Raw genomic sequence first — 14972 nt, 5'->3', positions numbered from 1 at the left:
AATACACTTTCCAAGGAGCTTTCCAATGATAATAAAACAAGCCTGATAGTAGTGAAGCAAGCCAGTGCCAGACTCAACATAAACATGCATAAAGCATTACCTGCTTCGCCCTCTTCCTGGCGTCATCCAGCAGGCGACCTCGCTCCACAGACCTCTGCACCAGCTTCTCCCAGCGGCCTTGCACGCTGATCAGAAGGTTCTTGATCAGCACCACGTCTTGTTTCTGGCTGAAGTACTTCAAATGCGTGCCCGCTTTGTCCAGCTCGATGATGTGCTCTCTGTGTGAGTTCACCTCAGTCACAAAAATCTGCACAAACACAGAAAACATGCAGAGAAAAGACGTTCAGGTTTGGTGTATTAATAAAAAGAGTTTAAGCGCAGGGTTTTTTGTTTTGTTTTTAGAAAAAAAAAGCTAGATAAAAAATGTGCTTGGCTTCTTAAAATTGGTTTTATTCCAGGAATACATTCACTAATGATACACAATCTAAAATGTATTTATTTTCATCAGGATTAGCTTTCCCACCAGAGGCTCTGTCTCTCCCCACATTACCTTGTGCTCATCAATTTGAAACATGATGGTCTCCAGAATGAGGGAAGCAGGAGAAACCATGTTCAGCGTCTGTTCAGCCTGGGTTAGCCAAACAATGAAGTCCTGAAGAGAGTTGTGGAAATCTGTGGCCAGTGTTAAAGCTTCTTCAAGCTTTGCCTGTGGAGACAAACCACCAGAAAGTGTTAATTTCTCTAAATTCATATACACTGACCTAACCATAACCCACAGTTCACTATTCAGTGCCGAAGATTTCCCTGTTGACAGATCTGGACGGGTAAATAGCAAAACTGAAAGGCAATGATGAGCTTATGATTGAGGAAGAGAAACATCCATCAGGCTGAATCATATCCGCTCGCCCCAGCAGAGAGGGCTTGGACTCAAACGACATTACAATGCTGATGACTTTTCTGATTAATAAATTCTATGTAAGAGAAATCAGTGGTTTGCTAAATATAAAACTAGCCCTTTAAACACACTATAAAACTCACAAAAAGTATATAATTTATGATTTATTTGCATTCTGTGTTCAAAACAACAAAGGTTTTACACTGACTGGCAACTCTGTGAAGCTCTAAGATTTAGCAGGGTCTAAATTCCTAGGAATGACACCAAAGTCAACAGGAACAAAAACCAGCAAAGACTCACACAGAACTACTCCATTTTTGGAGAATAGAGTGTTAAACAATGAAAATATGCAGAGCCTTACAAATATCCCATAGACCTTTTCACATTTTATCAAATTACAGCCACAAACTTCATTGTATTCTACTGGGATTATATGCAACAGACCATCAAAGAGCAGTACATCATTGTTGCTTGGAATGATTGAGTTACATTGCTTTAAAAATGTTTTTACAACCAAATAAAAGGTATTGGGGGTAGGCCATAAAAAATTCCTTAGAATATTTTGTGATATCTGTTGCAATAAACATAAAAATGACAATAAAAAGTAGTAAAACATTAGTGATGATCTGTTTGGATAAAAACATCTATGCCTGACTACATTGAGAAATGCACAAAGTGCCTCTGTTTATCCATCTCTCAAGTCTATTGCAGCTCCTGCTTTGTGCTATAATTAGTTCCATTCATTTTTTCATCAACTTGACCTGAAAAAAGGCATTCCCACAGCATGATGCTGCCAACCACGTCAAATTGCAATTAGCAAGTAGGGGAAAAGGCTTAGTCTTGGTTTGCTTTGTCTAGACCTCAACGAGATGTTCCCAGCTTCATCCCCGGCCTGTCTGGTGTGCTTCTTAGGTTTCCACGATGCTTTCTTACAGAACAGCTACATTAATATTGAAATTAAATTACAAAAAGGCGTACTTTATTCAAAGGTTAGACGAGTCCTGAATAAAATGAGCTGCATACAAAACATTCACATAAAGAGAACAAACATATTGTTTTTCCACCTATGTTACAATTAGCATTATGCTGAAAAAAATTCTATCAAAAACAAAAAGTTTGTGGTCATAATGTGAACATTTTTAGAGGTATGAATACTTTTTAAAGGTACCACACATTTTTGCCACATAAAATTTTTTTTATACTTTATTATAGCAAAAAAATAAAAAATAAATAATAATAATAATAATTAGAAAACATGGTCCTGAATTTAAAAAAAAAGAAGTGATAACTGCCTGTTTTGATCTCTGTCAGGTCATCACAAAGAGAAAATATAAAAAGAAAATTGCTCCACTTTGACAACAACTGCACTGCCCTGATCAACTGTGTAAATCACATCCTGAGTGTGTTTGCCAGCACTTCCACCCTTCATTATTGACACTGGGATTAAAGGCTTTAAAGCTGCAAAGTTAGGGTTCAAGTGTTTTGTCAGTGATACCTCCGTGGGACCAGAGGAGATGAGTCATTTCTGCTCAGAGCAATAAAAGGCGTACACTGGTAACCCACCTTCCTCTCAGTGACCTTCGCCTGCACAGCTTCCCATTTCTCCTTCAGGCTGGCGAGGTCCTGCTCCGTGTTGCTGTCCGGGCCCTGAGGCGACATGGCAAGCAGCTGGCCACCTTTGTTTAGCAGCTCCCTATAAAGTTCCTCCTTGGCCTCAAAGGTAGAACACAACTCCTGAAACAGAAATAAACACGTTGGCGTGAGGAGAGTTTTTGTCAGCGCAAAACAAAAAGTTTAAGACCATTTGTTTGTCAGCAGTTAGGCCAAGTTCCATCCAAAAATGGGAAAAGAATGAGCACAGCCAAGCTGCCTGAAACCCCAAGAAACATATTTCCAATAAATATTTAAACAGTATAACGTTACCAATTTGATAAAGTTATTGTTTCCAGAGATTTGCTGTTTATAGTTCTATCAAATGCCACCACTTGTGTTTTTTTTGGGAAACCACTGCTGCTGAAGTGTCTCCATAACCGAGAGCAAAAATAAAAGAGGAAAACATTCCCAGATTCATTAAGGTCAGGCATGGACAAATCAATTAGAAACACTTGAGGGGCTTTTTGTCGCTCTCTGCAAGTTGTGTATTTTGCAGTGTCGCTTAATTTTCACACTTGAGATGAAACACAGCACAGACACAGCCACCTCCTCGCCAGCCTGCCATCTGCATGCAGCCTTTCATATTGTTAAACACATACCAGATGGGCGTTAAGCTGCTCCCGAGCCGTGTCTGGTAAACCTCCTACAGCCTTTGATGCCAACAGCTGACGTTCTGTGTCTTTCAGCCATTGCTGCATATCTTCTATCTCGCCATGGAAACCTTGGGCCTACAACACAATACAACCTGGGTCAGGACAAAAGGTGACTCGCACACGCACACACACGCTGATTGTTAGAAACCTGAGTCTGGGAGTGGAACAGCCCAGAGTTAATAATTCCTTCACTTCACTCCTGTATGTGTTCAGCCTGAACTTAACCAAGGGGCATAATTTGTAATATTTTTCAGTATTTTATCCTACCTTTAAGATGATAAATATACTCCTAATTTTAAATAAGATGAACCTTTGAAATGCATATCTTTCATTCTTGTTTTAAAAAATTCACTCTCCCTCAAGACTAAATTATATTTTGAAGACTTCTCTTTCTTTCTCTCCTTTTCTTTAGCTGAAAGAAATATCATACTTACAAACATGACTGAAAAATTAATGTGGAAAGGGTGGGATTACTCATTCCAACAAAACTATGGGACTTAGTTGTAACATACTTGTGCCCTTGGGTTAAAACTAATGGATCACAGTTTATTAAAGCTAAAGTGAAGTTTCTGTGAAATTAATAAGAACCTGAAGCAGAGACGCTTCTAGCTGTTGCTTTCTCTGGTCTGTCTTCTCAAGAATGGCCTTCCACCTCTGGTTCAGATTCTCCAGTTTACTCTGCAGACTGGAGGCTTCCTCTCCGGCACTGGACTCCACCAGCTCATTACCAGCCTTGTTCACCGTCTCCATGGTCGCCTTGTGGGCTAACACATCTATCTGGAGTACCTTTAGGGAGGAAAAAGCAGAGATGACTCAAACAAAAATGTGTGAACCCAATGTGGATATATTTTCAACCTTACGGATATAGTGTACATTGATTGTGGGGGGTGATCTATACTTTCAAAGAAACAATTAAATGAAGGTGAAGGAGATTTGTCGTACATGATGCTTGGCGAGCTCTATCTCGATGGCTTTGGGGTCTCCTGCCGCTTTTCTCTGTTCGTTGAGCAGCTCTTCTGTGTGGCTCATCCAGGCCAGCAGCTCATCCAGTGCATGCTGGAACTGGCCCAGTGCCAGCAGCCCCCCCTCCAATTTGTGCTGGATTAACGGCAGATTGAGCCATTAGATTTGGCATTTAGTGAAAGCACTTGACATACACAAGACATATTCACTAGTCTGGTGGAGCTATTGTTCAGGGCTCTAGACTTCAAATAGCGGCTGTAACTATTTTCTATAACAATTAAATATGCAAAGGTTCTAAAGAAATGGCAAAAAATATATATGTATTTTCATTTCAGTTCAACTCAGAAAACAGATTTTTATAAAACGATTTTATCAACTTATTAATTTTTCAATGATCATTTTTTATGTTTTTATGACTATTATGACAAAATAATGCAAACCTGTCAGAGAATTGCATTTTTTATTAAACTCATAATTTTTAAAGGATAATATAATTTTAAAAATTTGCATTTAGTTGTAAGAATGTTTGCTTCATGATGTTAATGCAAAGAATTATCTTAAGTGTAATTATATTGCAACATTACACTAAAGGAATGAGCGATATTTTTAAAATTGAACCATAAAATTTTAAAACTTGGCACAGTCTGGTCCATCCTTCTCTCCGGCTCTGACCTGTCGGCTGATGATCTTCTCATCCAGGTTGTCCCAGAGCATCTTGAGTTCAGACATCGGCTCCTGGATGGCACAGCGATCGGCCTCCTCGGTCACCTTCTTCAGAAGGAGGCCGGCCTGGTGGTTCAGCCGCTCCATTTCGATCTGGAGCTGGTACGCCTCTCCTTTGAACTCCTGACAAAAGGAGCGCCATGAAACCAAGTCAACCCGTCAGTCAACACAAGCTCAAAGACATGCAGAGAAAAGCAGAGCTGTTTGCTTAGGACAGCGTTTGTGTTATTGCACATCAAAGGTGCGTCGGAACCTTTTTTATTTAGAAAAATGGTAAGAGCAATAAATTGGGCCTTAAAAGTAAACACAGCTGATATGAATACAGCTGGTGTTAAAAACACTTGCAGTGAAAATATCGTACAGCCAGGAGAGAATTATCAAGCAAAACAAAAATCACCAAACCGTACCTTGAGTTCTACAATCTGCTGCTTGACCGTCTCCAAATCTGTGCCTACGGGTGACATTGAATCCAGTTTGTTTTCCAGTATATCCACCCAGTCAAACATGCCCTGTGTACAAAGTGGGAAACCATTGTTAATGTCAGAAAGCAAAGCTTAGCACACACAGAGTCATGTTTCACTCAGGTTTATCTGATTTCATGCAGAAAAGTTCCAGCTCTCCTGCACAGCCTCCAAATGGGTAAACATTTACATTGAAATTAAAAAGCAACCCGCAAAATAACTCCGTAACCTCAACAGAGTTAAACCAGCTGACTTTAAAAGACTTCATATGAACTTCATACAGAAGTTAAGCTGAACCAAAAATAGAACAACACTGTGGTTGGTGTTTATTGTCTCTAAATAACTAGTCTTCTCATTAAATTTTCTATCACACAAATCAGTTGTTTGATCTTGAAATCATCTCACATACGATTCAGGTTTAACTTCTCACATATGACATAAATTTACCCAAAGAAATAAGTACTCAAAGGTGATTTGTGCTTCCAAATCTGTGTACGTACCTGCAGGCCATCTTGAAACTGCACAGCTGCCTGCATGGCTTCGTCCAGCCTCTCTACTCGTTCTTTCCAAGTCTTGTTGAGATTCTCCCATGCTGAATTCACCTAGAAACATTAAACAGTCCACATGTGAGCAATAAAATCTAATCACACAAATGTTTCACAGTATCACAAAGTGAAAGTTCTGCATATAAGACAGAACTTTATCTATTACCTCATCCACACTTTTCTTTATGACAGGTTTGTCAGGTTCTCCACAAGCAGTCATAAGCTCTGCACCCTGGTTCTGAACCACATCAAGTTCTTCCTGCAACCCATCGATTTCCTCCTTAAAGCCCTTTGAAATAAAAAAAAAAACATTTAGAGGCAAGCCTTTTAAAAGACAAGCCCCATTAGGTTTTATTATCTATGTGCTAATTCAGAAAGCCAGCCATTTTCATTCCACCTCCACAAATTCCTGCTGCTGCTTGACAACAGAGGGGTCGACTCCAGGTTCCTCCAGCTCCCTCAGCAGGTCCTGGCTGTCTTTGATAGTGACGATGAGAGCGCAGTGGTCACACCAGAACTTGTCTGCCAGGTCCATCACATCCAGCAGCTTTGCTTCCCGCTCCTCCAGCAAGACCTGGATGTCGTTCCACAAGAACACCATGTGGTCCAGTTTGTCTTGGACAGCTAAAGCAGGGAAATTTGAAAGTGTCACAAATATGATAATTAGAACATAAAGGATTTGACAGCATTTTTATTGAAGTGTTGTTGTCTGACACTTTGACACTTTTGTTTGGTTGTTTTTATGACAAGTTAAAGATTTCTTTAGATACAGCACATTCACAACTAAAGAGAAGCATTAAAAAAATGACAAATTCAATCTTGATGGGTTCTGATCGAAGACCAGCAAGATGGAAACTGATAAGGCCAATTTTATTCCCTGTCCTTGACCACACCATAACTATCAGTATCAAAAAATTAATTAATTAATAAACAGGTACCATTCTCAATTGAGAAAGAGTTAAGCTAGCTGCTTTAAGGTGTTCTAAAATGAGCACATAAAACAAAGAGCTTACATCATACATAGTATTTTCTATGACAAATCAAGACATGTCTTTGGTTCATCCAGGCTGTGACAAAGTGAAAGAGAGTAAGACTTAAAATAGGTAACAGGAAGGGCCAACAAACTACAGCTAAAGACAGCACCATTTTTCTGTCTTAAAGCAGTAAACGTCTGTTTGAGAAACTGATTTCTTACACATCTAGTGTGAAATCATGACTCTTCCTAATAGAAATATTTGATTGTTAATTGCAGAAAGGTTAAAAAACATTTAAAAATTGTGATTTTGTTTTATCTAGTATATTTTTAATCGGGCTTCCAAAACTTTATTACACAAATATTACAGGAAGAACACACACTAAACTGATACAGCACATTAAATACCTTTGGCAGATATGTCCTTATCTGCTCCTTCAGCTCGTGCAATCATCTCTTCACCTCGCTGCTTCAGCGTCTCGTAGACTGGCTGCAGTTTCTCCAGATCCACAGAAACAGCCTTGTTTTCAGTAATCTGTTCCTTGATCTTGTCCACTTCCACAGAGATGGATGGAGGCTGGCGCAGGCGTTCAGCAATCCGCTCCAAGGATTCCAGCATGGGATCAATCTTATCGTGGAACTAGGACAAGTTCAGAACGAAACTCCTCAGTCAGAGTGTAAGGTTGCTATACTTTTTGTGACCAACTGTGTTAACAAGAACTGAGTTAATTTTTTTTACATTGTTTTAACAATACATCTCAAATACACTATTTAATATGTAACAACTGGAGACCAAAAACTAAACTACTCCCCACCTGGGTGGATTTAGAGATGGCTTCATCCAAACTGGCTGCTCTCTCCTTCACATCAGCCTTGAGTTTGGTGTACAGCTGGTCGGCCGTTGTGTATTTCTCTCTGATGGGAACTCCCTCCATGGGGCTCAGTTCAAGCAACTGTGGACCCGTCTTATTCATCTTATCGATATGAGGTTTGTGCTCTGCAATTAGCTCTCGCATTTGCTGAAAGAGATATCACAAATGAATTTAAGTACCTATTTTTCTCTTTCTTTTGTATACAAGTCCCAATGAGCATGTTCTTACCCTGAGCTCCTCCTGTTGCTGTCTGAGCATTTCATATTCGATGGCAGGCGAGGGCAGCTGGCTGAAGGTGCTCAATGTTTCTTGCAGCCATGGCCACATTTCTTCGTAGGTCTCCCAAAACTGCCCAGCCAGAGACTGCGCTCGCTCCAGCTGGAGATAGCGCTCTGAATTCAGTTGACTGACAATGCCGTATTTCTCCAAAAGACTCTCGGTCTTGGCCTGATTTTAAAGAAAAATAAAGCAACAGAATCTCTAGCTTTTGTCTACCAATGATTATATTAAAAAAAAGATATATATATATATATATACTGTATATATTCATATATTACCTTCAGGGCTTCTTTCTCTCCTGGGTTTTTGCTGCTCATGATGGCTTTTCCAGTTTTTACAATCTCATCCACAGCATCTTTGTGCTTCATGATATCCATAGACATATTCTGCAAAAGCAGTCAAATGAATCCAGTTTGAGGTCACATAGCAACTCAGTTTAGTGTATGTTTCTTTGATTACATTATCATGCGCTAACCTTCTGTGCTTGGAGTTGGGCTGTAGTTTGGTCATGCTCCAGCCTTATCTCACCCATCGACAGCAGCTTCCCCTCAGCAGCAGCCAGCCAGGAAAGTTCGTTATCTGCAGCCTGCTCAAACTGGGAGAGGAAAATGTTAAAGCAAAAGTTAAACAGAAGAACAAAACAAAAAAGAACTGATGTAGCAACCAATCTGATTTACCTGTTGAGATTTGTGGATGTCAGCGTTGATCTTGTCGACCTGCTGAGTGATGGTGTCACAAACAACTCTGTACCGCTCATTATCTTCAGTCACCAGTTTGTCCAAACTCTCCCGGGTGTGCCAAGGGATCAGGTCCAGGAGTGAACTGCTGAGCTCATTTAGCTTCTCCAAGACAGGCTTTTGGTCTTTAGTCTCTTTCAGTAAGGCCTGGATAACATTACATGAAACACATTAGTCTGAAAATAATATAACCAACTTTCTCTTGAACACATCTAAACAAAAAAAAAGTCTTACTTTCTGTCTGTTTTGTGAATGAATCAAATGCTCGCCCATTGGCTCCTGATCAGCAAATTCCTTCATCTCAGCCTCAGCTGTCTCTAACCAGGTGTTCAGGTCCTCATGAGTGTGCGCTAACCTATTGGAGAGACTCAAAACCCGCTCCAGTGTCTTCAAAACATTGTCACTCATGGAGTTAATCTCAGCATACTTTGTTTTTATTCCGTCCAGTTTGCCTTGGATGATGACCACCTCGTCTCCTAGGAAAATAAAATAAAAACAAAACTAAAAGTTCTGTCAGTGACTCTGAAAACAGAGTCACTGGTAGCTTAGGTAACCTTAAAACCTCAAGAACTTTAACCTAATAAAAACTGCTAATTTATTTACATTCCTGTTAAAGCTGAGCACGAATCCTCACACTGAAAAAGTTAGAAAAATTCAATCTTGGATTTGAGTACATTTGTTCAGTTTGGGAGGAAATAAATTATGTTAAAAAATTTAAAATATCCAAATCAGCAGTGCACAATTATTGGCACCAAACCCCTTAAAAAATACTACAGAGGAAAAAATTTATACAAAATTACTTTTTAATTGGTTCTAAGTAACTCATGAAGCCTACTCCTGTAAGAGAATGACATGCCTGTTGTTTGCTTCAGAAGCTCCATTCCATTGGAGGTGGCTTGGTCAACATTTTTCTTCCTTAACTCAATATCATTCTGCAGCGTCTGAAAGGAAAGGTTTCAGGGAGTCAATGAGGAGATCACAGGCACGTGTCAAACAACACATGACACACAGTAACTGATATGAGCTGAAAGATGATGTAACTTAAAAGAAAAACATAATGGTTGGCCTGGGGAGGAAAGTATACCCGCTGTTCTGCCAACTGCCTTTCAAGAACGTCAGGTTTGTAGTCCTCCACGGAAACTTCCTCTAGCTTGGAGTGCACCTCGCTGAGCCAGTTCATGAGAGCCACTTCGTCCTCTCCAAACAACTGGGCGTTGGCCAGAGCTTGCTGCAGCATGTCTGCTCTTCTCCTGCATCGCTCCTGGAGCTCTATGTAACGGGCCTGGGTGGCGTCCAGTCTGGACTGGACGAACTCCTTCTCTTCCACTGAGCTCACAGTTTTAAGCATCTGCCCCAGACTGACCGCCTGACACAGGTCTTTACTGTGACCCATAATCTCCTCTTCTAAGCCCTGACCAGGGGTGGATGAAAAACGGGGGGAGTGGGGGAACAAAGATGATACAAAAACATAAAAATAAAACTGAACAAAAATGGAAATGATTGATGATGAAAAACTTAGAATAAAAAGGTAAATGAATGCAACTGCATGATTAAATAAATGAACTAGAGCTGGTGATGCAAAATAAAAAATAAAAAATAAAAAACAAGTGAGGTAATGTTGCAAAAGCACTTAATATTACCTTATGCTGAGTGATCTGATCCTCTAACTTGGATGTCTCAGTACCAATTGGCTCAGAATTGGCAAGATGTTTCTCTGTGGCCGTGAGCCACTCACTCAGTGGCTCCAGAGTCTCATGAAACTGCTGGGTGACCACTAAGATGCTCTCCAGTTGCTTTTGCCTGCCATGTGCATTAAAGGAGATACAGAAAATGTTGTTTAGAAGTCCTAAATAAACTGAATTGTAAATACAGTTTAAATTTTAGAGTGGGACTAAAGAACTGACAATTATTTGCTAACAGACATAGAGAGGAAAGCGCTGACAGATAAATACAAGAGAAAAGAAATGGAAGTCTTAAAAAAACTGAATATGTTTAAAAAGGAGAAACTGTGTTTTCACATTTTGTAATCCTATCACAAACTTCAATGTATTTTATTTGGATAAATTTTATATAAGCCGACACAAAGAAGTCCATAATTGCACTGGGAGAATATGTGAGCAGGTTTACCAGTCATGCACCGTGCAAATCCGACCAATAAGGGAAAAAACTGTTTAAAGAAACACTAAAAAACCTATTTGCAGTTTGTGGGAACAAACATGTAGAGAGAAAAGCTCTGGACAGATGAGATCAAAATGTAACTTTTTGGCATCCATGCAAAATGCTGTGTGTACCAGCAGACGGATGACCATAAATATACAGCTAAACCTACAGTGGAGTGGTTTAGATCAGGGATCTCAGACTCCAGTCATCGGAGGTCATTCTCCTGCAACTTTAGATCTGTTTCTGCTTTAACACTGAAACAGATCAGTGTTTCTATAAAAAAAATAGAGGGTAACACTTTATTTGAAGGGCTGTGCATAACACTGACATGACCCTGTCATAAATATGACATTACTCCTGTTATGAACATAAAGGAGTTCTCATGAATGTCTGACTGTTGTCATGAAGTGTCATTGGTAAACAACGACATTTTCAATGCAAAGTTGCTTTAAAAATTTCATCAAAAATCCATTAAAAGTGCCAACTTTGCATTATTTGGTAAATAATGATCCTTTAATGCAAAGTTGGCACTTTTAATAGACTTTTAATGCAATTTGTAAAGCAACTTTGCATTAATAGTGTCATTATTTACCAAATGACACTTCATGACAACAGTTATAAACATTCATAAATACTCCTTCAAGTTCGTGACAGGTGTTATGTCATACTTATAAAAGTGTCATGTCAGTCTTATGCACACCCCTTCAAATAAAGTGTTACCAAATAAAGCATTAGAAAGACTCTGCAGACTTCTGAAGAGATAATTCATCCATATGATTCAAGTGAGTTACATCTAAAAGTTGCAGGACTCCAACCTATGAGGACTAGTTGAGACCATGGGGCTTGGATCAAAGTATTTTCATGTGATACAATGTTAAAATAGCCCAATCAAAGCCTAGACCTAAATTCAATTGAATCTGTGGCAATACTTGAATATTGATGTTCACAGATGTGCTCTATCCAATACAAATGAGTTTAAGTTACTTTCAAAATGCAAAAAGAAAAAAAATGTCAGTATGTAAGTACACAAAAGAAATTACACCCCAAATTAAAGTATTGACGCTAGGCTTAAAAACAAAAGCACAAAACCGGTTTCCAACTTTTTTAGTAAATTATTTTTGAAAACTACGCATCAGTTGTTTTATTCCGTAATAAAATAGTTACACTGAAAAACCATAAAACTTGATTGTACAAAATGCAAATAGAAGTTAAAGGGATGTAATCTGTTCTGTTAGATATTTGAAGTCTTGCTTTGTTAGCAATTGTGTTTTACAATGGATATATAGTTGGGCACTATGAGTTACGTGCATGTATATACAGACCTGTTTTCAGCTTTCTTGAGCAGATTGTCCCACCTCTCTCCCAAGCATTCAATCTCTTTGGTGATCTTTTCCTTGTCCACAGCCTCTGCCAGTTCTGCAACCTTTCCTCCCTCATTTTTTATGAGCTCCACGGTTGGCTTTCGGTCGTCCAGCAATCTCTGCAGGAGCTGTCAGTCAGGAACAAAGAAAGTGATTTATTAAGGACAATAATTAGAAAACCAGTAAATCCAACAGTTGCAAATTAGAAGTCCATTACACAAAAAGCTTTGTGTTAAACACTCATGGTTAACAATGGGTGTCACTGAAGTCAGATGAATGGCAAAGCAAATGTTAGATGTTTGTTTAAGTGTTGAAGTGCTAAGTCTAAAGCGGAAATGCTTTGGTGTTTATGCATTTCACACCACGTAATTAGCACTTACTTTCTGCTCTTGAATCTGTGCCTTCACCACTTTGAATTCAGCAGAAGGAGGCTTCTGGTTAGCAACAAGCTCTTCTGTATCGGTCAACCAGCTGAGAAGGGACTCCAGAGCATCCTGGAATCTTCCACAGTGTAGCAAGGCTTCATGCAACTGTGCTGAACGCTCAGCAACCTGCAGATACGTTATAGATATTAACAAATCACTCACTTGAGAATGGTTCATAATACTATGAAGGATGTTCTTATCCAAATATCCACAGCGTAATCACAAACTAATAAGAACTGAAACTACCTTCTTATTAAGAGTATTCCACTTAGAGTTGATTCCATCCAGGTCATCCTCAATTTTTTTGGTGCTGGTGCCTTTCGCAGCGTTCTGGATGAGGCCCTGCCCAAGTGAGTTGATGTCATGGAGCTGCGTCTGCAGTGGATCAATGTCTTCTTTCTGGAAAGCCTAAAGACAAAACGAACAAACAGTGAATACTCATTTCAAAATAAAAGCTTTCACATAAGATGGGATTTTTTTTGGTCATTTTAAAATTATTGTTCAAACAAGACACAAGTTTTTCTACACTTCAAAATGAAATTAGTTGAATTGAAATGAATAAAACAAATTTGTACAATGCAACAATGTTTCACATATAATTTGGGTCATTATAGATTGTAAGGGTTAACTCAACGTATTTATAATGGTAGGTCCTCTCATTTTAAATGCCATAAAATATCCTTTAAAGTTATTACTCTTGTTGTTTCACTTTGATATTTTCTTACATATTTACCAACATAGACAAAAGTAAAAAATAACTTAGAGTAAAAAAACTTAACAGACTTAACAATTAAACCACAGCTGTGAATGACATCTAGGCCGGACTGCTGGGAAACAATCTAATTCACACGTCATGTAATCACATATGTATGAATCCAGGCAGCCAGGAATAAACTTTAAACAGACATATCAGTTACCAAAACGTCTGCTGGGCAAGCAAATAAGAAAAAAAACTTAGAAATGAAGAAAAATGCTATTTATAGGCACCTGTGGGGAATAAAAACCAAAGGGTTCAAGATCAGGGCATCCAGCAATGGCATTTAGTAAGGCCTCAATCTCCTGCTCCCCTGCATGCTGGAATGTCTGTAAACTTTTAGGGAGACAGGCCTCCAGTGATTGCAGGAATTCCTCCAGCTCCTCCATGTTGTACTTGGACGCCCCTTGCTGTTGCAGAATACATGGATCTGTCAGCTGGCTGCTGCCTGTGGGTGAAGCTACAGAGTTTCCGTACGTCTCAGGCTGCGTCACTACCACACTAACCAGCTCACAATCATCCTGAGGTGATACATCTTCCAGCAGCTCAGCAGTGCTGAGCTCATCATAGTCTGTTAAAGCCCTAGCACGATAGCCACAGGTACCATTTTGCGATCTGGAACCAGACCCCAGAGATGACCTCCCTGTGGAGTATTTATGCTCTCCGTTGCTCTGGCTGTCCTTTTCATTAAGCTTTATCACTACATTTTCTTTCAGTCTTGACTCCTGAATCATGCTGCTGCTGTGGTAAAGAGACTGGTTGTCCCTAACAGGAGTGAAAGGAAAGTCCTCCTGCCCTGAGCTGAGTGAACGCCCTGTTTTCAGATCCCCAGAGGTATGCATTGCCTCAGAAGATGAGAAGCTTCTTGTGCCGGGGCCTGTTCTTTTGTGGGATCTGTGTTTGTGTCGGTCCCTCTCCACAGAGGGACTATAAAGGCCTGAGTCCTCTTCAGATGTAAGTGAGGTGGTCATACTCTGTCCCCTCTTTCCACCAATAGAGCCGGGTCTCTCCCCAGTCACGGAACACAGCGTCCCACTGCGGCTCGCATACTCTCCCAAATTATTAGGAACGAAAGTCCTCCACGACCTTCGGTGATGAGGATGATCCTTCTTCTCTCCTCCATGAAGACGTGACTTAGAGAGCACTGTGTCACCTGTCATGTTCCCATTGAGTTTGAGCCCATCGAAGACCGCTCTCTCATCCAAAATTGCGGGTTTCCTCGTCCGGAGTTCAAACGAGCTAGAAGTGGAGAGACCTCCATTCCCACAGAGGCTGCTCAGATCCAAGGTGCGATGCGTGTACGGTAAAGTTCCTGCAAAGTGTCTGGAAGAGAGGCTTCCCTTAGATCCAGAGTCTATCTGCTCATTGAGTCGCACAGTGTCATATATGGATCTCTGGGGAACGTAGCAGTCATCAATGTTCAGGTCCTCCTCCTCCCCCTTCCCAACACAGGACGGGTTTTGTCTGAGGCAATCGGGTCTGCTCAGCGGTTTACCCATTTCCTAGACAATTGTTACT

General features: G+C 40.0%; 1 protein-coding gene across 7 annotated transcripts in view; it reads right to left on the bottom strand.

Annotated features, from left to right (window-relative positions):
- dst (dystonin) overlaps window positions 1-14972 on the bottom strand; it is a 112379-nt gene that overhangs the window by 14638 nt on the left and 82769 nt on the right. For all 7 annotated transcript variants that reach the window (XM_032553317.1, XM_032553324.1, XM_032553319.1 and 4 more), the window contains 24 exons: window positions 12947-13108; window positions 12656-12826; window positions 12237-12403; window positions 10395-10554; window positions 9839-10165; window positions 9611-9695; window positions 8989-9230; window positions 8695-8901; window positions 8493-8612; window positions 8296-8403; window positions 7967-8185; window positions 7682-7885; window positions 7275-7506; window positions 6291-6517; window positions 6060-6182; window positions 5849-5950; window positions 5295-5396; window positions 4837-5010; window positions 4144-4299; window positions 3790-3987; window positions 3148-3276; window positions 2459-2629; window positions 551-706; window positions 101-307 (listed from right to left, as the gene is read on the bottom strand). In XM_032553317.1, the coding sequence (XP_032409208.1) occupies window positions 101-307; window positions 551-706; window positions 2459-2629; window positions 3148-3276; window positions 3790-3987; window positions 4144-4299; window positions 4837-5010; window positions 5295-5396; window positions 5849-5950; window positions 6060-6182; window positions 6291-6517; window positions 7275-7506; window positions 7682-7885; window positions 7967-8185; window positions 8296-8403; window positions 8493-8612; window positions 8695-8901; window positions 8989-9230; window positions 9611-9695; window positions 9839-10165; window positions 10395-10554; window positions 12237-12403; window positions 12656-12826; window positions 12947-13108 (4149 nt within the window). The remainder of the gene's footprint in view (window positions 1-100; window positions 308-550; window positions 707-2458; window positions 2630-3147; window positions 3277-3789; window positions 3988-4143; window positions 4300-4836; window positions 5011-5294; window positions 5397-5848; window positions 5951-6059; window positions 6183-6290; window positions 6518-7274; window positions 7507-7681; window positions 7886-7966; window positions 8186-8295; window positions 8404-8492; window positions 8613-8694; window positions 8902-8988; window positions 9231-9610; window positions 9696-9838; window positions 10166-10394; window positions 10555-12236; window positions 12404-12655; window positions 12827-12946; window positions 13109-14972) is intronic.

This window comes from Xiphophorus hellerii, chromosome 22 (genome assembly GCF_003331165.1).
Source record: "Xiphophorus hellerii strain 12219 chromosome 22, Xiphophorus_hellerii-4.1, whole genome shotgun sequence".
Taxonomy (NCBI): domain Eukaryota; kingdom Metazoa; phylum Chordata; class Actinopteri; order Cyprinodontiformes; family Poeciliidae; genus Xiphophorus; species Xiphophorus hellerii.
The sequence above is the reverse complement of the archived record's forward strand: the minus strand, read 5'-3'. Positions and strand labels throughout refer to the sequence as shown.